Consider the following 16448-nt stretch of genomic DNA (forward strand, 5'->3'; position numbering starts at 1 on the left):
CTCACAGGTTCTACAGTCATGGCAGATAGCTTTGGAGATTAGTGCCTTGTCAGTGGGCCCTACTTTGGAACTTGTGTTCCTGAGTATGATGGAGTTGGACTCAGATATGACCTTGCTACACATGCCTCTTCTGTCACTTTTGCTGAAACTGTGGTTGGCACTGAGGTTGGTGTATACTCAGGAGAATTGAGTCTCTGGGCTGGCCATGTGCCAGTTGGGCCCTGAACCTCAGCAGAGTTGCAAAATGTACTCTCTGGGTTCACTGGTCTTATCCAGGTCAGCTGAGAGGGAGGTGAAGATGGTCAACCACCACACCTGGGAACCGAGAGTGCCTACAACGACAAGCAGGAGAAACACATCCATCAGCCATGTGGGATCTAAGCCCACTCTTGGTTTAGAGGTGGAGTGGACATCACCACCCAGGGTCCACAGGATGGAGAATAAAATATGGATTAGAGTGGACTCAGCGGTATTCTGCTATGGAACTATTGTGACTAGTAATGAAAGAAAGTATGTCATTGATATGGAGAAAGTGTTCATGGTAGTTGCTGAGGGCAGGGAGAGGGAAGAAGAGATGTGATGTGGGGGCATTTTCAGGACTTGGAGTTGTCCTAAATGATACTACAGGGATGGATGCTGGACATTATAAATCCTGCCATAACCCACTGAATGGGCTGGGGGAGAGTGGAAACTAAAATGTAAATTATAATCCATGCAGTGCAGCAGTGCTCCAAAATGTATTCACCAAATGCAATGAATGTGCCACAATGATGAGGGAGGCTGTTGATGTGGCAGGAGAGTGGTGGGGGATGGAGGGTATGTGGGAACCTCATATTTTTTAATGTAACAGTTTTTGTGGCCTATGTATCTTAAAAAATACAATTAAAATAAATTTTAAAAAATGAAATTAAAAAATAAAAAGAAATAATACCTTGTGATTTGAATGAGCTGTGTTTAGTGTACTTATTTGTATTCCCTGCAGAACTAGATGAGGTGTAATTCCAGCAAATGGAAGTTGCATAGAATGTGTATGCTATCTTCATGCTGGCCTCAAATGCTTTCCTCTATCTTTTACACATTTGCAATTCCTAGAGTTGAGAATAGGCACACTAACCATGATTAGTAAATGCAAAAAATACAGATATTGATGTAAGGTCATAGAAGGGAATGTTCACAATCGCATTCATATAAGCAAATCCAAGCAACCTCTGCTTTCTGACAAAGACCTAAATCAATAGCAAATGAGAGAGATTTTAAATAGAGAAGAACTGCATGAGAAATACTAAAAATGGATATTCTGTTTATGTTTTCTTAGAATAACAGTTAATAGGTTTGTATGTTCGTGAGGGGAGAGATAGTCAAGATTTAAAAGTCAAGAATTCTATAGTTTTGATAGTGAAGTACTTTGAAAATCAGCCTAAAACTCAAGAAATGGTTTTGGTCTTTGATTATAGTTGGGACATATGCAACTCATGTTTCACAGTATCTTATCTGACTTTGTAGAAGGGTTTGGGAAAAGAAGGGAAGAAGGAAAGTAAGAAGGAAGGAAGGAAGGAAGGAAGGAAGGAAGGAAGGAAGGAAGGAAGGGAGGGAGGGAGGGAGGGAGGGAGGGAGAGAAGGAGGGAAGGAGGGAGGGAGGGAGGCTAAAGTATAGATCAAGATTTTGTAAGGGTAAGGCTACATTGGGAAAATCAGAATAGAACTACATTAGGAAATAGGAATTGCTAGTGCCTTCAGATAAATAAATAATTTAGGGCTGCTCCCAAAAAGAGTGTCAATAAATAACTTAGGCCTGCTCCCAAGAAAAGTGCCAGTAAATAACATGGGGCTGCTCACAAGAAAGGACTTTTAAAAAAGAAAAAATAAATATGCTATCTTCAGCTAACCTCAGTGTTCCGCTTCTGTGCCTGCTTGCTTGCTCACTTACTAGTAACACCCCCCTCCCCGAAAAGCTATAAAATCACCTCTTCCCTTAGACACAGGGCTGCTCTCTCCTCTGTGCAGGTAGAGGCAGTCACTGCGCAGCTAATAAAGCTCTCAATTGGAACTTTATTCAAATTCTGAGTCTGGTTAATATCACTGGTCTATAACAATTTGATGCCATGAAGTCCATGCTCTTTGGCTCTAATGTTCATTATACTTAAACCTCACACAGTAGTCAGAATTATATTTGCCCCTCTTTTTTTTTTTTTATTCTTCAGCTAAGACAGCAGAAAAGATGATTTATTTTAACACTTGGCCATAACTGAGAACAGTACTAGCTCAGAATGTCACAGGTCCAGGGCAAAGGACCAAAGGGACTGCTTTTGTGCAAACAAGGTGGGTATCTCAGAGGTGTTCACGAAGTCTGACAACCGTTGGAAGTTCTGGATCCATTGTGTAGAGTTCTAGACAGTAGCACACAGTCAGTAACTTGTACCAGGTTCCCAGGCCTATGGCATTCCATATTCCTGCTGCCCTCGTCTCCAAGGGTTCACATGCTAACGGTTTACTTGGACCTCTGCCTCATCTTTCTTCTTTTCTGCTTCAGTCTGTGCATTCGTTTCTTCCTCCACTTGGCTCTCATGGCACAGAGGATTCCAGCAAGATGGCGCAAAGGCCAAGAGCTATATTTGCCCCTCAAATACGACATTTCCCTTTGAATGATTCCTAGTATTTACAAGAAAAATGTGCACAAGGCACTCAACATCCATCTTGTGCTGGTTTGTGCCTTCCCTTCATCCCCCATTGTCCCCCACACATCTACCTTATCATGCTACCATTCAGAATGGTTTCCACTCCACTTACTTGCCCTTTCACTCTGGTACATTTTCTTAGGCTTCTCCTTTTGAAAGGATATTCTCCCACAACTCCTACCATGTGAAAAGCGTCTCCTACCTTTTCAAGACTATGCTGGTCATTTACATACAAAGCCTTTCTTACTCTGATCAGCGATCACATGCTCCACACCCACCCACATAGGATTTACCAATTCTTAACTAATAAATCCATCCTTTATCCTGAACCTACTTCTATCATAGAAACTGAGATACTACTGACATGAATTTTTATATTTGTATATTTCTAATAAACTGTAAGCTTCTTCTTAAAGTAAAAGGTCATGCTTTACAGATATTATTATATGTAATTCATATGGAGTCTGAAGCGTAGTAAATGATAAATGTTTGCTGATTAAACTAATGCAGTTTAGTTGCCCCATTTTCCATAGCCAGACCCTCTCTTGGGTCTTTCTGTATAGAAGATAGGCTACCTTTACTTTCATGACACTCAAGCCTTGCTTAGTATGCAAGCCACCTTCCTAAGACTGGGAACAGGCTGAAATCCCATAACCACGTCTTATCTCAATTGGAAGAGATCCAGTATAAGACAGATGTTCCTTCAGTCTACTCGATTTTCCAGATGTATTGTTCCTCCATGTCTGTCCTGAATTTTGGTGAAGTACAAGACAGATGGTTTTGGAGTTCTCAGTATCTGCTCATGTGTTTTATAGTTACTCATCTGAGCAGACAAAGGCCTGATTTGATGTGTAAGCAACTGTCCTCTCCCGTGCAGATTCTGATTTATGTTGCTCCATCACTCAACTTGCTGACCCCTGTCAACATAAAAAGAAACACAATCACAACTCTCTGAAAAAACTGGCAAATGAGACCACAATGTTAATAAAGGCAATAATGAATTGTCTTCTGGAAAACATTTTATCTTTTCTCAATAAAAAGAAAACCTAATAATTCATTTTAGTGGCATTGTACTTACACACTTCCTTCATTTGTGGGTACAGAGTCCAGAGCTTGAAAGCTTGCAATGACATACAGCTTGAGTTGTATAACTGTATAGCAATTCTCATAAGTAATTGTTTACATAATATTGATATCACATTGAATTGAATACTCCTAGATGGTGTTTGTACTTACTTATGTATCTATATATGTAAATATTTATGCAACTATTTATTTGTCTATGTAGCTATACATCTATTATCTGTCCTCTGCATATCTAGGTTCCTGTACCTATTTATAGATATAGATATCTATCTATCATATATCATCTCTATTTTTTTCCTGTAAGAGATGACTTAAATTGAAAATATCAATTATACTAATTATTTGGAAGTCACTACCTTGTACTTAGGAATAGCATCAGAAAATTGCCACATCCCCCTAATTGCAGAAAAAAATAACCTGAAAGCCAAATAGTTTAACTTTCTTACTCAACATTTCATGTCACATTAATGACAAAACATGTCCATCAGGGATAGAAAACTATAAGGCTGCTACCTTAATAACTTTTATAAATCCATTCAAGAGAAAGTACACTCAGGTAGGGCTAAATTCAACTGAAGTCTTACTACCAGGGTGATATAAATGTGTTGGTATTTTCCACATCTTCAGAAAGCTCATTATATAGCATTTTCTTAGCTTTGTGTTAGCATTTTCTTAGCTTTCGCCCTGATACATCAGGCAACTTAGCTTCAGAACAGTGTCTGTTGAAGACTCATGTTTTTCACAGGAAAAAAGCCTAAAGAAATTGTTTCAGTCATAATGAGATTTGGGAGAGAGGGGGATCCAGAAGTGGGCAGGATCTCTTTATGACAAGCTCATGTTTATTTACATTTACTAAATCCTCTGCGGTAAACTGTGTCCCCAGAAGACCATTAGCAGAGAAAATAACTAACTCCAGGGGATCAACTAGAGAGAATTGATACACATATTTCCCTAATGTAGAGTATTCCTCTTTTGATACAGCATCATTCTGGGACTTCCTGCTTTGTAAAAAAAGCCATAAGACTTTCCATCATAAAAAAAAAAAAACAACTTGTCTGTGTTGCCTCTTTGCTACTTCTCTCTAGATAAAAGAAAGAACATCTCTTTCATCCACTTTAAAGCTAATCCTTCCACCTGTAACTTGGATTATCTGCATCATATAACTCCCAATAACTAGCAACATCTTTATTTCTTAGTGCAAAGAAATTTCATAGTAAAATCATCTGGAGGTAATTTTAGATTTATTATCTCTTTTGTAATCTTATTCTTCTCCCCCAAACCTTTAAATGTTGAATTACTCAGACATCAATCTAACATCCTCAACTCTTATGATTTTATCTCTCCCTAAGTGAACCCATCTGCTAATCACTACATTAATTATGCATGCATCCAAGTGAGGACCAGATTCTCATATTCAACTCTCAGATGAACATCTATACTAGAGAAGCACCACAAATACACTTTGTTCAAATCTAAACTCTTGCTTTCAATATTAAGTTTCTTTTAAAAATAAGTGGCTGGGAAGCAGACTTGACCCAGTGTTTAGGACATCCATCTACCACATGGGAGGTCCATGGTTCAAACCCCGGGCCTCCTTGACAAGTGTGGAGCTAGCCCATGTGCAGTGCCAATGTGCACAAGGAATGCTGTGCCACGCAGGGATGTCCCCCACGTAGGGGAGCTCGATGCACAAGGAGTGCACCCCATAAGGAGAGCCATCTAGTGTGAAAGAAAGTTCAGGCTGCCCAGGAACAGCACTGCACACACAGAAGGCTGACACAACAAGATGACGCAACAAAAAGAAATACAGATTCCCATGCCGCTGACAACAACAGAAGCAGACAAAGAACACGCAGCAAATAGATACAGAGAACAGACAACTGGGGCGGGGGGGGGGGGGGGGTGGGGAGAAGGGGAGAGAAATAAATAAATAAATCTTTTAAAAAGTAAAAAATAAGTGGCATCATTATCAGTGCAATTTATGCTATGTAGAAACTTAGGCCCATCATTGATGTGACCATCATTAAGTTTATCTTTTTTATCCTTCATATCAAGTCCCCCAAATTATAAATAAGGCCTAAATATTTCTCAAATATGCTAACACCTTATTAACTCTGTGGTCTCCAATGGTAGTTGCAAATTTTAAGCTGAAAGTAGGTATCTTATGTTCTAATACTCGTACCTCATTAAATAAAGGGTAAAATGAGTCAAAAACAAGTATAGGGATTTGTACTTGTTATAAGAAGTATTAGGACTTAAACCCAAGACATCTCTTCAAAGCCTAGTGTTCTTTTCACTACATCAACATTAGTTGACATGCTGAAATAATGCAGACTTTTTTAAAAAGCAGATATCTTGTATATTGTCCTTTTTAAAAAAGATATATATATCATAAAAAATGTTACATTGAAAAATATGAGAGGTTTTCATATAACCCCACACACACACACTCCTCCCACATCAATCTTTTTCATCATTGTGGCACATTCATTGCATTTGGTGAATACATTTTTGAGCACTGCTGCACCACATGGATAATAGTTTACACTGTCATTTACACTCTCTCCCAGTACATTCAGTGGATAAGGGCAGGGTATAAAATGTCCATCATCTGTCTCTGCAGTAACATTTATGACAACTCCCAGTTCTGAAAATGCCCCCACATCACATCTCTTCTTCCCTCTCCCTGCCCTCAGCAACTCCCATGGCCACTGTCTCCACATCAACGGTACAATTTCTTCCATTGTTAGAGTCACAATAGCTCCATAGTAGAATACCAGTAAGTCCACTGTAATCTATATTTTATTCCTCCATCCTGTGGACACAGAGTGGTGATGTCCACTCCACCTCTAAATTGAGAGGGGGCTTAGATCCCACATGGCTGATGGATGAGATTCTCCTGCTTGCAGTTGTAGGCACACTCAGTTCCCTAGTGTGGTGGTTGACCAATTTCACCTCCCTGTTAGCTGACCTGGCCAAGTCCAATGAACCAGAGAGTCAGTGTTGCAGCTCTGCTGAGGCTCAAGGCCCAGCTGGCACATGGCCAGCCCAGAGACTCAAATCTCCTGAGTACACACCAACACCAGCACCAACCACAGGTTCAGTAAATGTGACAGAAGAGGCATGTGTAGGAAGGTCATATCTGAGTCCAGCTCCATCACACTCAGGAGTGCAAATTCCATCTAAATTCGATACCTCTTTCAATCTCTAGGTCCTTACATGATCCCTATATTGGTTAAGGCTTCCTTGAACATTCCAGCTCTGAAGATATATTCTGATTTTTATTTTTATTTTTATTTTGCCTCATACAAGATACAACAGAGTGACTTGTGGTACTTTTGGTTGGGAATAAAAATAGTCATAGAACTTTTTTTAAAAAATTCCTTCAATGAATTTGGCATTAGGAATTTTTAACAAATATGTTTTATCAATTCTGCATCCTCCTCAAATTATTACCTCTTCTTTCTTCACAACATACATCCAAGAGAAGTTGGGAAATCAGTTATCAGCAACTTTCATGACAAATTAATTCTCAAAGTTTGGACCAGATACCGGATGGGATGTGGGTAATCAGGGAAGGGAATTTACTCAGGTGCAGTCACCTGCTCAGACAGTGATAGAAGGGGCAGGTTTGATAAATAAAAACATTAACCTAGGTCATATTTCTACAATACAAATCTACTTAGTTACAAGACATTTGCTTCCTATTTTGTTACTGTTCTAACTCCTTATTTGGCATACAGCACCCTTGATCAATTCAGAGTTTTCTGTATTCTCATCTCAACTATAAATCTTTAACCCAGCCATCTTACATTTTATTTTGTTCTTTTAATATTTTCATAATTTTTAATTTACTTCAGTTATAAAAACATGCTAATCTCTCTACATATATGACTTTAAAATTTTTTAAAGATTTATTTTATTTCTCTCCCCTTCCCGCCCACCCCAGTTGTCTGTTCTCTGTGTCTATTCACTGCGTGTTCTTCTTTGTCTGCTTCTGTTGTCAGTGGCATGGGAATCTGTTTCTTTTTGTTGCATCATCTTGTTGTGGCAGCTCTCTGTGTGAGTGGCACCATTCTTGGGTGGGCTGAGCTTTCTTTTGTCCTGGGTGGCTCTTCTTACTGGGTGCACTCCTTGCACATGGGGCTCCCCTATGTGGGGACACCCCTGCATGGTACGGCACTCCTTGCATGCATCAGCACTGCATGTGGGCCAGCTGCACATGGGTCAAGGAGGCCTGGGGTTTGAACCATGGACCTCCCATGTGGTAGACAAACACCCTAACCACTGGGCCAAGTCTGCTTCCCTCTCTACATCTATGACTCTTAAAACCCTTCTTCAGTTGACTTAAACTTCCACATCCTTCTGGGCTTTGTGGGATAACTTCTTTCTCAGCTTCTTAGAAGTCATAAGTGATGGGTCAGTCATTCCTTGACTTGCTTACTCTTTAAATGAAATGATTAACACACTTGGACCTACAAGACTTCCCACTCTAGTCAGATGAGAATATTCTTTCTCACCTCACTAAAATGTTTCTTTATTTTTATGTACATTTGAACCCACCATTGTTGCCTACAATAGTCTATACAACCCAGTTCTTGTCATCATGCAAGAAAGTGGAATGTAGACTCATATGTTCTCACAGAATTTCCCAAAACCAATATGTAAAAGTTATTCATTTTCAGAAAATGAGTCCACATGAAAAGACTACTTACAGTGAAGTCATGAGAAATGATAATCAGTGTTTAATAGTAAATAGCAAAAGATCTTTGATTCAGATTTTATCCAGAAAATAAAATTCAAAATGAAGAGAAAATGTTTTATAAATAAAATATAGGTTATAATAACACTAATAAATATTATTAATTATCTGTATCTTCAAGGCACAAAATATTCTAGAGCTGTGATTCATCTCAGGAAGTAGAATTCATTGTTCGGCAGTTAGAAATGATTCATTGATTCAACTATATATTCAACTGTAGAATTAGAACTGGGCTCCCTCTAGGTGCTTTGTTCACCATTTTTAATGTACATCTTTAGTTCACATGGTGTTTTTGCCCCTCTACACATTTCCTCCAGGTTCTAATAGTGATGGATATAGGATGACCAAATACCTGAAAGTAACTTGTTTCTCTTCCTGTTGCTAGGATACAAAGAAAAGAATTGTATGTAAATCAGAAGATCATGAAATGGAACCCTCTCTTTGGGCCAAATTCCACTTTTGGTGGTCAAGAATATCCTGTTGAAGTAATGAAGTACGAAAACCAGCTTCAACCAGTTGGCTGGACCTGCACAGAAGTAGCCCCTTGCTGTCCTCACTTCAACTTGCTTAATTAACATAGTAAAATTCCCACCCAGGGGTGGAGTTATCAACCCCTTTTTTGATCATGCAATGTGTGTGCAAGCACAATTTCCCGAACATACTAATCATACAATTATATAACCAGCTATTTGTGTTCATCCATATGCATAAAAACTAATGCATAATCAAAGCAAATGCTAATTAGTAACTTGGATATTTAAGCAAGAGTGAAACTGCAGTACAGGGAGTCACATCTGAGTCACTTTGGACTGGCCTTAGCTCCTTACTCTGCAGATGTAATAAATATGAGTTTGCCTAACTCTTGTGTTGAAGTTTTCTTCATGCCATCTCTGGTTATCCATAAAGGCCTTGCTTTGAGGCCTAACAATAGTCTTTTTCTTTTTTTTTTAGGAAGCTGGGATGGTTTATTACAGCAAAAGGATACAAGGATACAAGGTACAATCAGCAGAGGACAGAGCCCAAGAGAGACCAGGCATGTACTCCAGATGTTCTCCAACAGTGTAACACCCCAGGAGTATGCCAATCAAGGAGGCTCACCTGGCCCTCGGTGTCCAAGGTTTACCAAGGTTTGGTCACATAGGCACAGCTAACTGCCCACAAGGCTGACATTAGTCTTCAGCTCCTCTAAACATTGATTCATGACAGTTAGCTCAAGATTCAGACATCCTAACTACAACCAGCTCTGAAACTTTGGAAAGAATTAAGCTACTTGCACATCTACAGCCATCAGGAGTCTGCAAGACTGAACAACTGCATTGTTATAAATGAATGATAGACAGGACAAATGGCCTTATGAATGCGTTGAATATTTTCATGTTCACCTTAATCTTGGGAAGGGTTTAGCACTTGAAAGTCATCTCATATTTTCTACTTAAATAACACATTCTGAAGAAAAGACACTGAAGCATAGATTGAGTAAATACTAAACTCTTTGCTGTGTTGGGTCATAGCAAAGTCAGGACTAGGTGTATATATTCCATAGTTTTTTTTTTAATGTTAAAAATTGAGTAACCAACTGATTAAAAGAAAATGGAATAAAATGGCCAGAGTGTGGTCCTTCTCAGAGGTTTTCATCACAGTATTACTTTTAGGAATTCTTTGAAATTCATGTTAATTTTATACACAGAATATTCCCTAGAACTTTCTTAAGAGCCCCTTTAAACTCTTTGTTCCTCAGAGTATAAATAAGAGGGTTCAGCATAGGGGTCACCACAGTGTAGAAGAGGGAAACAAACTTTCCCTGATCTTTGTATTTACTCTTGGATGGCTGCAGATATATGAAGATGATGGTTCCATAGAAGATGATGACCACTAACAGGTGGGAAGAGCAGGTCCCAAAAGCTTTCTGTCTCCCAAAGGTTGACTTGATCCTCAAAACAGCCTGGGCAATGTAGCCATAAGAGACCAGAATGAATGAGACAGGCACTAAAAGGAAGAGGACACTAGCCACAAAAAGTTCAGCCTCATTGAAAGTGGTGTCCATGCAAGCCAACTTGATGAGCACAGGGGCCTCACAGACGAAATGGTCCACCTGGCGATCACCACAGAAGGGTAGCAGAAGAGTGAGAGTAGACTGTATCAGGCTGGCGGTTACCCCGCTGAGCCATGCCATAGAGGACAGGATCTTGCAGAGACGGGGATGCACAACGACAGCATAATGGAGGGGACGGCAGACAGCAACATAGCGATCGTAGGACATCACTGCGAGCAAAATACACTCTGTGGAACCCAGTGCAAGGGAGACATAAAGTTGAACAATGCAGCCACCATAGGTAATCATTTTCATGGAATCCCTCAAGTTTACCAGGAGCTGGGGAATCACACTGCTGGTGAAGCATAGGTCCAGGAAGGAGAGATGAGAAAGGAAGTAATACATTGGCGTGTGAAGTTTGGGTTCCAGACGAGATATCAGTATTATGGTGGTATTACCCAAAATAGTTAATAAATACAAGATCAAGATGATTATAAATAGAGCTTTCTGTAACTGAGGATAATCAGAAAACCCTAACAGGGTGAAACCTGTCAGGCTGCTCTCATTGGTACTCCTCATCATCCCATTTGCAAAGTAGTCCCAGAATGCTGAGGCATAGCTGAGAAAGATGGCATATTATACACGGTGAGTTAATGACAACGTACCTCTCATAAAAGTGTCCTATGTTAAATTGGTATAAGTTTATGTCCTTAGAGCTAGTAATTTACATCAATCCATTTTCCTAATTTGTCAATTCTACTCATTTCACTTTTTAGTTGTCTTCTAGTGTTCTTCAAAGTAGAGAACAATTGGCATATTAACAAACACCATCATCTACTATAGGAAACACTTCCAGAGTTGCTTCTTTCCAATGCCACCAAATCTGCTTCTTTATATTAATTTATCTTTCTAGTGGCAGAAAGGAGGAAATTCAGATAATTCCAACAAAAGACAGAAAACTGAATTTTTAAGATATTTTCTATCATAGAAAATTCTCTCTCATCATCAAGAATTGTGGAAAGGTTACATTGTTTAAATAAATTAGATGAGATTATCATTAACTGAAAAACAGTTCCTGGGAGCTTATATGACCTGCTGAAAGGCATCTGTTCACTGAGAAAGGCAAACTTTGGATGCATTTCTTCTGAATCCATGGCAAAGTTGATTTTGATTCTACCCACTATCTATATTTTCTTTCCTTCTCCCAGTGTTGTTTTTTTAAAATATTTTCTTGGGTTTTGCCTGCTTTTTTTTTCAGGGACTAAGGAAACTTTTGATTTTTAGGAAATGAAATGGTATCTGTTATTTATATATCCCTAAGTATTTAAATTATTTTCCTGGAATCATTTGCATTGTAACCATCATTCAAAGTGTGAATGCGAATGTGCTTCCTGGTAAAGGAAGTAAGCAAGTAAAAGGATCTTTACTTCCAAATGAAGAAACCTTATCTGATTTATGAAATGAAACTGCTCAGTAAGCCATTAATTATGGAGGTACTATAGAAAGGCCAGACCTTTCTTCCAATCTAATATTACTAAGGAGACTTCCCTCAATTCTGCTAAAAAATAAAATAGTCCTTTAATATTATACATTCCTAAAACCTTTGTTTTTAGCTCTTTGATTTGACTAAGTTGTATGTCTGTTTATTCACAATAACTGGTGATTTCATAGCATCCAAGTCCATTGCACTCTCTCAAAAATCAATTTAGCAGTCTATACAAGTTACATCCATAATTCTATACCTCTTTGATTTTCCCAAGAGAGTCTGAAACAGCTCAAGTCAAGTAGTAGATAATTGATATCATTGTCAAATGAAGAGGTGCCTAAATATATGGTGGGAAAAAAAAACTTTCTAATTATCCTGAATGTAATTTCTGGTAATGATAATTAATATTTAACATTTCAAAGCAATTCCAATTACATCATATTGGAATAAAATTTCAGAGTATATATATTTTTGAATTTCAGCAGTATATCTTCAATAAATTATTTTGAAAATAATATTTTAATTATTTTGGACAGTATTGAACAAAAGTATCTATAATATTAGGGACCCTCTTTGTTTAAATAGCTCTTCTGTGATACCTTCAGTCCTAAACATGACATTTTCTTGATAAATCTTTTTTCTTCCCTCTGACCTTTGCAGATCCCCATAATATCTCAATTTTATTAACAAAATTCACCTAGGCATTATGGTAATGAACTAAGGAGGGCCAGTTCTTTTCAACCCCGAGATATGATTGGATCTCCTAATATTAAATAAAACTTAACTTTGCTAACTTCCTACTGTATCTGTCTTATTACTTCCAGGTGGGTATGGCCTTATGAATATCTGAAATGATGTTGGGATAGTAATTGCCAGCACCTCCCACTTATTCATAGAATGCATCAGGAAAAGGCATCTCACCATATACTCTTCAAGGGTCCACAGTGATACCTTAAATAGAACTAGCAACAATGATAGAGAAATTCCTGTGATAGATCCATGGGACATAAAATGTTTCTGCTCAACTCTGTTAAATGTTCAGTGAGATGACTTAGAAAAATGTCCTGAATTTATAACCCTAATCCATCTACTTGTGATCTCATCCTTATCCTCTGCTTAAATCTCTCTCGAATTACTATTCCCCAATAAATTAAACTGCCATAAGCACATATTGTTCTACTTTTATTAATAGTATTACTATGATTAAGGGGCATTTATAAATGTGGCAACTTGTCTTCAGTTCCTTCTTAATACTATAATTCCAAAAACAGAAACACTCTGCAATATCCTCATTATTAACCTGTTCATTTTTCCCCACTGTCTCCAAGCAGGAAGCTTCAAGCTTTGGATTTACATTCCAAAAATAAATGTGTCCTTTAAAAATTGATTATTTTTCTGGTAAATTTTTTGCAAAAATAACTATTACTAGTCTGCCCTTTGTCACTGTAAGTCAGACCATACCCAATGTCCTCTCCTGTTGTTGAGTTCCCAAATATCTGGCTTTATATTTCATGCACATATATCTCTGTGATGGACATATCCCCATTCATTATGAATCATTAAACTATTCAGAGTAAACATCCCTGAGCAAACTCAAAAAAAGCAATAGGATTATCCAGGCATTTTCCACAGGTGCATGGAAAAATACACCAAAAGTAATGAATTCCACACATGCATCCATTTAACTTGAACTTGTTTAATAATAGCATTTTTCTGAATATATCAAATATTACTCATTACTCAATACAAATATCATATGTGAAAAAACATAGAAAAGTATGAAATGAATTCTAAAAAATATTTTGTTTTTAAAGAGAGATAGATATTGGTTGAGTGAAAGCAATATTTCCGTAACTTCTCACTTTAAATATACTAGTTTTAACAAAAGAAAATAAAAAAGAAATATCTCATAAACAGGAATAGCCCTAAAAGTATGGAACTTTCATGAGCCTATATCACATGTTCCATAGACCATATGCCTGATCAATTGAAATTTAATAAAAAACACTTAGGCATAGAGAGTAAGACTCTCTTTGCTAAGCAACATCCTATGTATCACTTACCATGGAAAAATGAAATGTAGAATGTAGCAGGTCATGGGACATCAAATATCCTATTAGAGAAGTGTTTCTATAAAGAAGATGGTTCCATTGCAGGAAAAATGAACTCTGTTGATAATTGGCATGCATGACTGGGAGTCAAGGGTAGCTAGATATGGTTCCAGAGGAAAGTTATCATTTATTTTGAGGAAAAGTGATTGGGAAAATTTTATCAGAATGAAACATACAGATATCCACTCTACATTCTACCAAATGACTGTAGAACATAACATAAACTAAAAATTACTGACATTTATCTTCCAGTTCATGTTTTTAAAATACAAGTAAAACAGCAGCTGGGAAAACTTTCAAGAAAAGCAGAGCAAACTCTCCCAATATATTTATGGAAAGAGCAATCCTGTATCATTTTCTTATCCCAAAGATTATGGATATGCAAAAAAATATAAAACACAAAACCTTGGTTTTATACACAACAAAATCTATTCTATTAAAACAAGGCAAAACAAAAAATAACTAAAGGAAAAAGGCTCATAAGAGATAGAATATGAGTGAAAAATGTGCTTTTGAAGGAGAATTGCTCCAAGACGAAGTATAAATATTGAAAAGTTGAAATTTTCCTCTAAACTCCAAAAAATACTAAAAGAGTCTGAAATTCTTGAAAAAGGAGACTTGAAACAAAAGCAGATTTAAAAGGCAAACTTGGCTGAGATATTTAAATAAATTAAGGAACTAGAATTGTTAAGGAGATGTAAACCATATTTCGGAAGGCAGAAATAGAGTTTAAACAATGATAAGCTTGAGTAACTTGTACAGACTGAAATGGAAAGAAATAAAGAAAAGTATTAAGAAGATGACATTAAAAAGTAAAGCAGCAACATTACAACATATCCTAAGTTTCACAGTTGCTAACTGCTCCTGACATCAGAAGGTCACTTTGTAATATTATAAAAGTTAATTTCAAAGATAAAACAGTAAATTTTTTTGGCTTTCATGGTGGGTATTTATTAACTCACATGCTGATAGTTATGAGCCTGACAAACATGTCCAAACCAAGTCATCATCAGGAGATGCTTTCTTCCTAAAGACTGACTACTGGACTCTTCTGTCACACATAGAGGTACATGGTGGCATCTGCTGGCAAAGTAGTAATTTTTTATTAGTTTATAACCATTTATTACACAATTCACACTGAAGACATCAATAATAAGTTTTCATGCATAAAATAGAACAAATAACTTAAAGCAAGCATGCAGGTGACATAAGATTTGTGTCATTGGTCAGTTTTAATGAAAAATTGATTACATGTAGAGTAGAATTTTTGATCTTTATGTTTTCTAATTCATTACTGGTAAAATTGAAGTCAATAATAAAAAGTTGGTAGATGCCAAAATTTCAATTAGAAAATGTTAGAATATATCATTTAAAAGAAACATGAATATTAAAACATAATAATATTCACAGTTTTAAACTTCTCCTTAAACAACATAAAACAAGGAAATAAGTAAGTTAAAGAAGGTAGAAAAATACCATAAAATAAATCTTATGAGAAGCAAAATGATTAAAAATTAATTTTAATTTTATTTAAAAATAAATAAAAACAATAGTGAATATTCATTAAAATTCATGAATAAAAGATACAGCAACAAAATAAAGAATCCAAATGTACTTTGAAGATAATAATAGAAAATTAACAAATAGGGTACATTTTAGAAATATTTATGTAATATTTTAATGGAGTTTTTTTCATAAAGAGATTTCCCTATAAGACAGGTAATTAAAACCTTACAATGTAATGGATCTTTATTTGTAGTAAAAATGTTGTAAAATATCTGGACAAAAACATGATCATTAAAATTTTAAATTACACTAGAAGGTTTTTTGTGGATTGATTGATTTCCCTAATTATAAAAATGCCTAATTGAGATCCAATGAATCATGTCAATAATTGCCCCTTCTACCAATAATACCTAAGGAGCCTCTTCAAGAGGCCAACATACCCCACCCACCCAGGTCTTCCTAAATGCCTGGTATGTATTGCTCTTTCTTCTTTCAGTGCAACTATCCTTCCCTTGGCTCCCATGCACACTAGAGCATGGGCCTTATATCATGGCATAACCCAAACTTTTGGACTAAGCAGCTGAAAAGACTTACTAATGTGTACACTTTTTGGTCGTTTCTACACAACCAGTCCACAGGGACCCTGGAGCATCCCATGCGCTAGAGTTTTCTAAATTCATAGCAATACTGCTTTCTGTGCCCCCATAGTCACATATCACTTTTAAGGAATGCTGACTCATTCTACACTCAGAGAATGAGGTGTCCATAATGAACTGACTGCTGCAGGTAC

General features: G+C 37.0%; 1 protein-coding gene across 1 annotated transcript; it reads right to left on the minus strand.

Annotated features, from left to right (window-relative positions):
• Window positions 1-10189: 10189 nt before the first annotated feature.
• Window positions 10190-11134, minus strand: LOC101433229 (olfactory receptor 2G2-like). Its single transcript, XM_004450890.4, has one exon. It carries the CDS (start codon window positions 11132-11134, stop codon window positions 10190-10192), a length of 945 nt encoding a protein of 314 aa, XP_004450947.4.
• Between the last annotated feature and the right edge of the window lie 5314 nt (window positions 11135-16448).

The sequence above is a fragment of the Dasypus novemcinctus genome, chromosome 29, assembly GCF_030445035.2.
Source record: "Dasypus novemcinctus isolate mDasNov1 chromosome 29, mDasNov1.1.hap2, whole genome shotgun sequence".
NCBI lineage: Eukaryota > Metazoa > Chordata > Mammalia > Cingulata > Dasypodidae > Dasypus > Dasypus novemcinctus.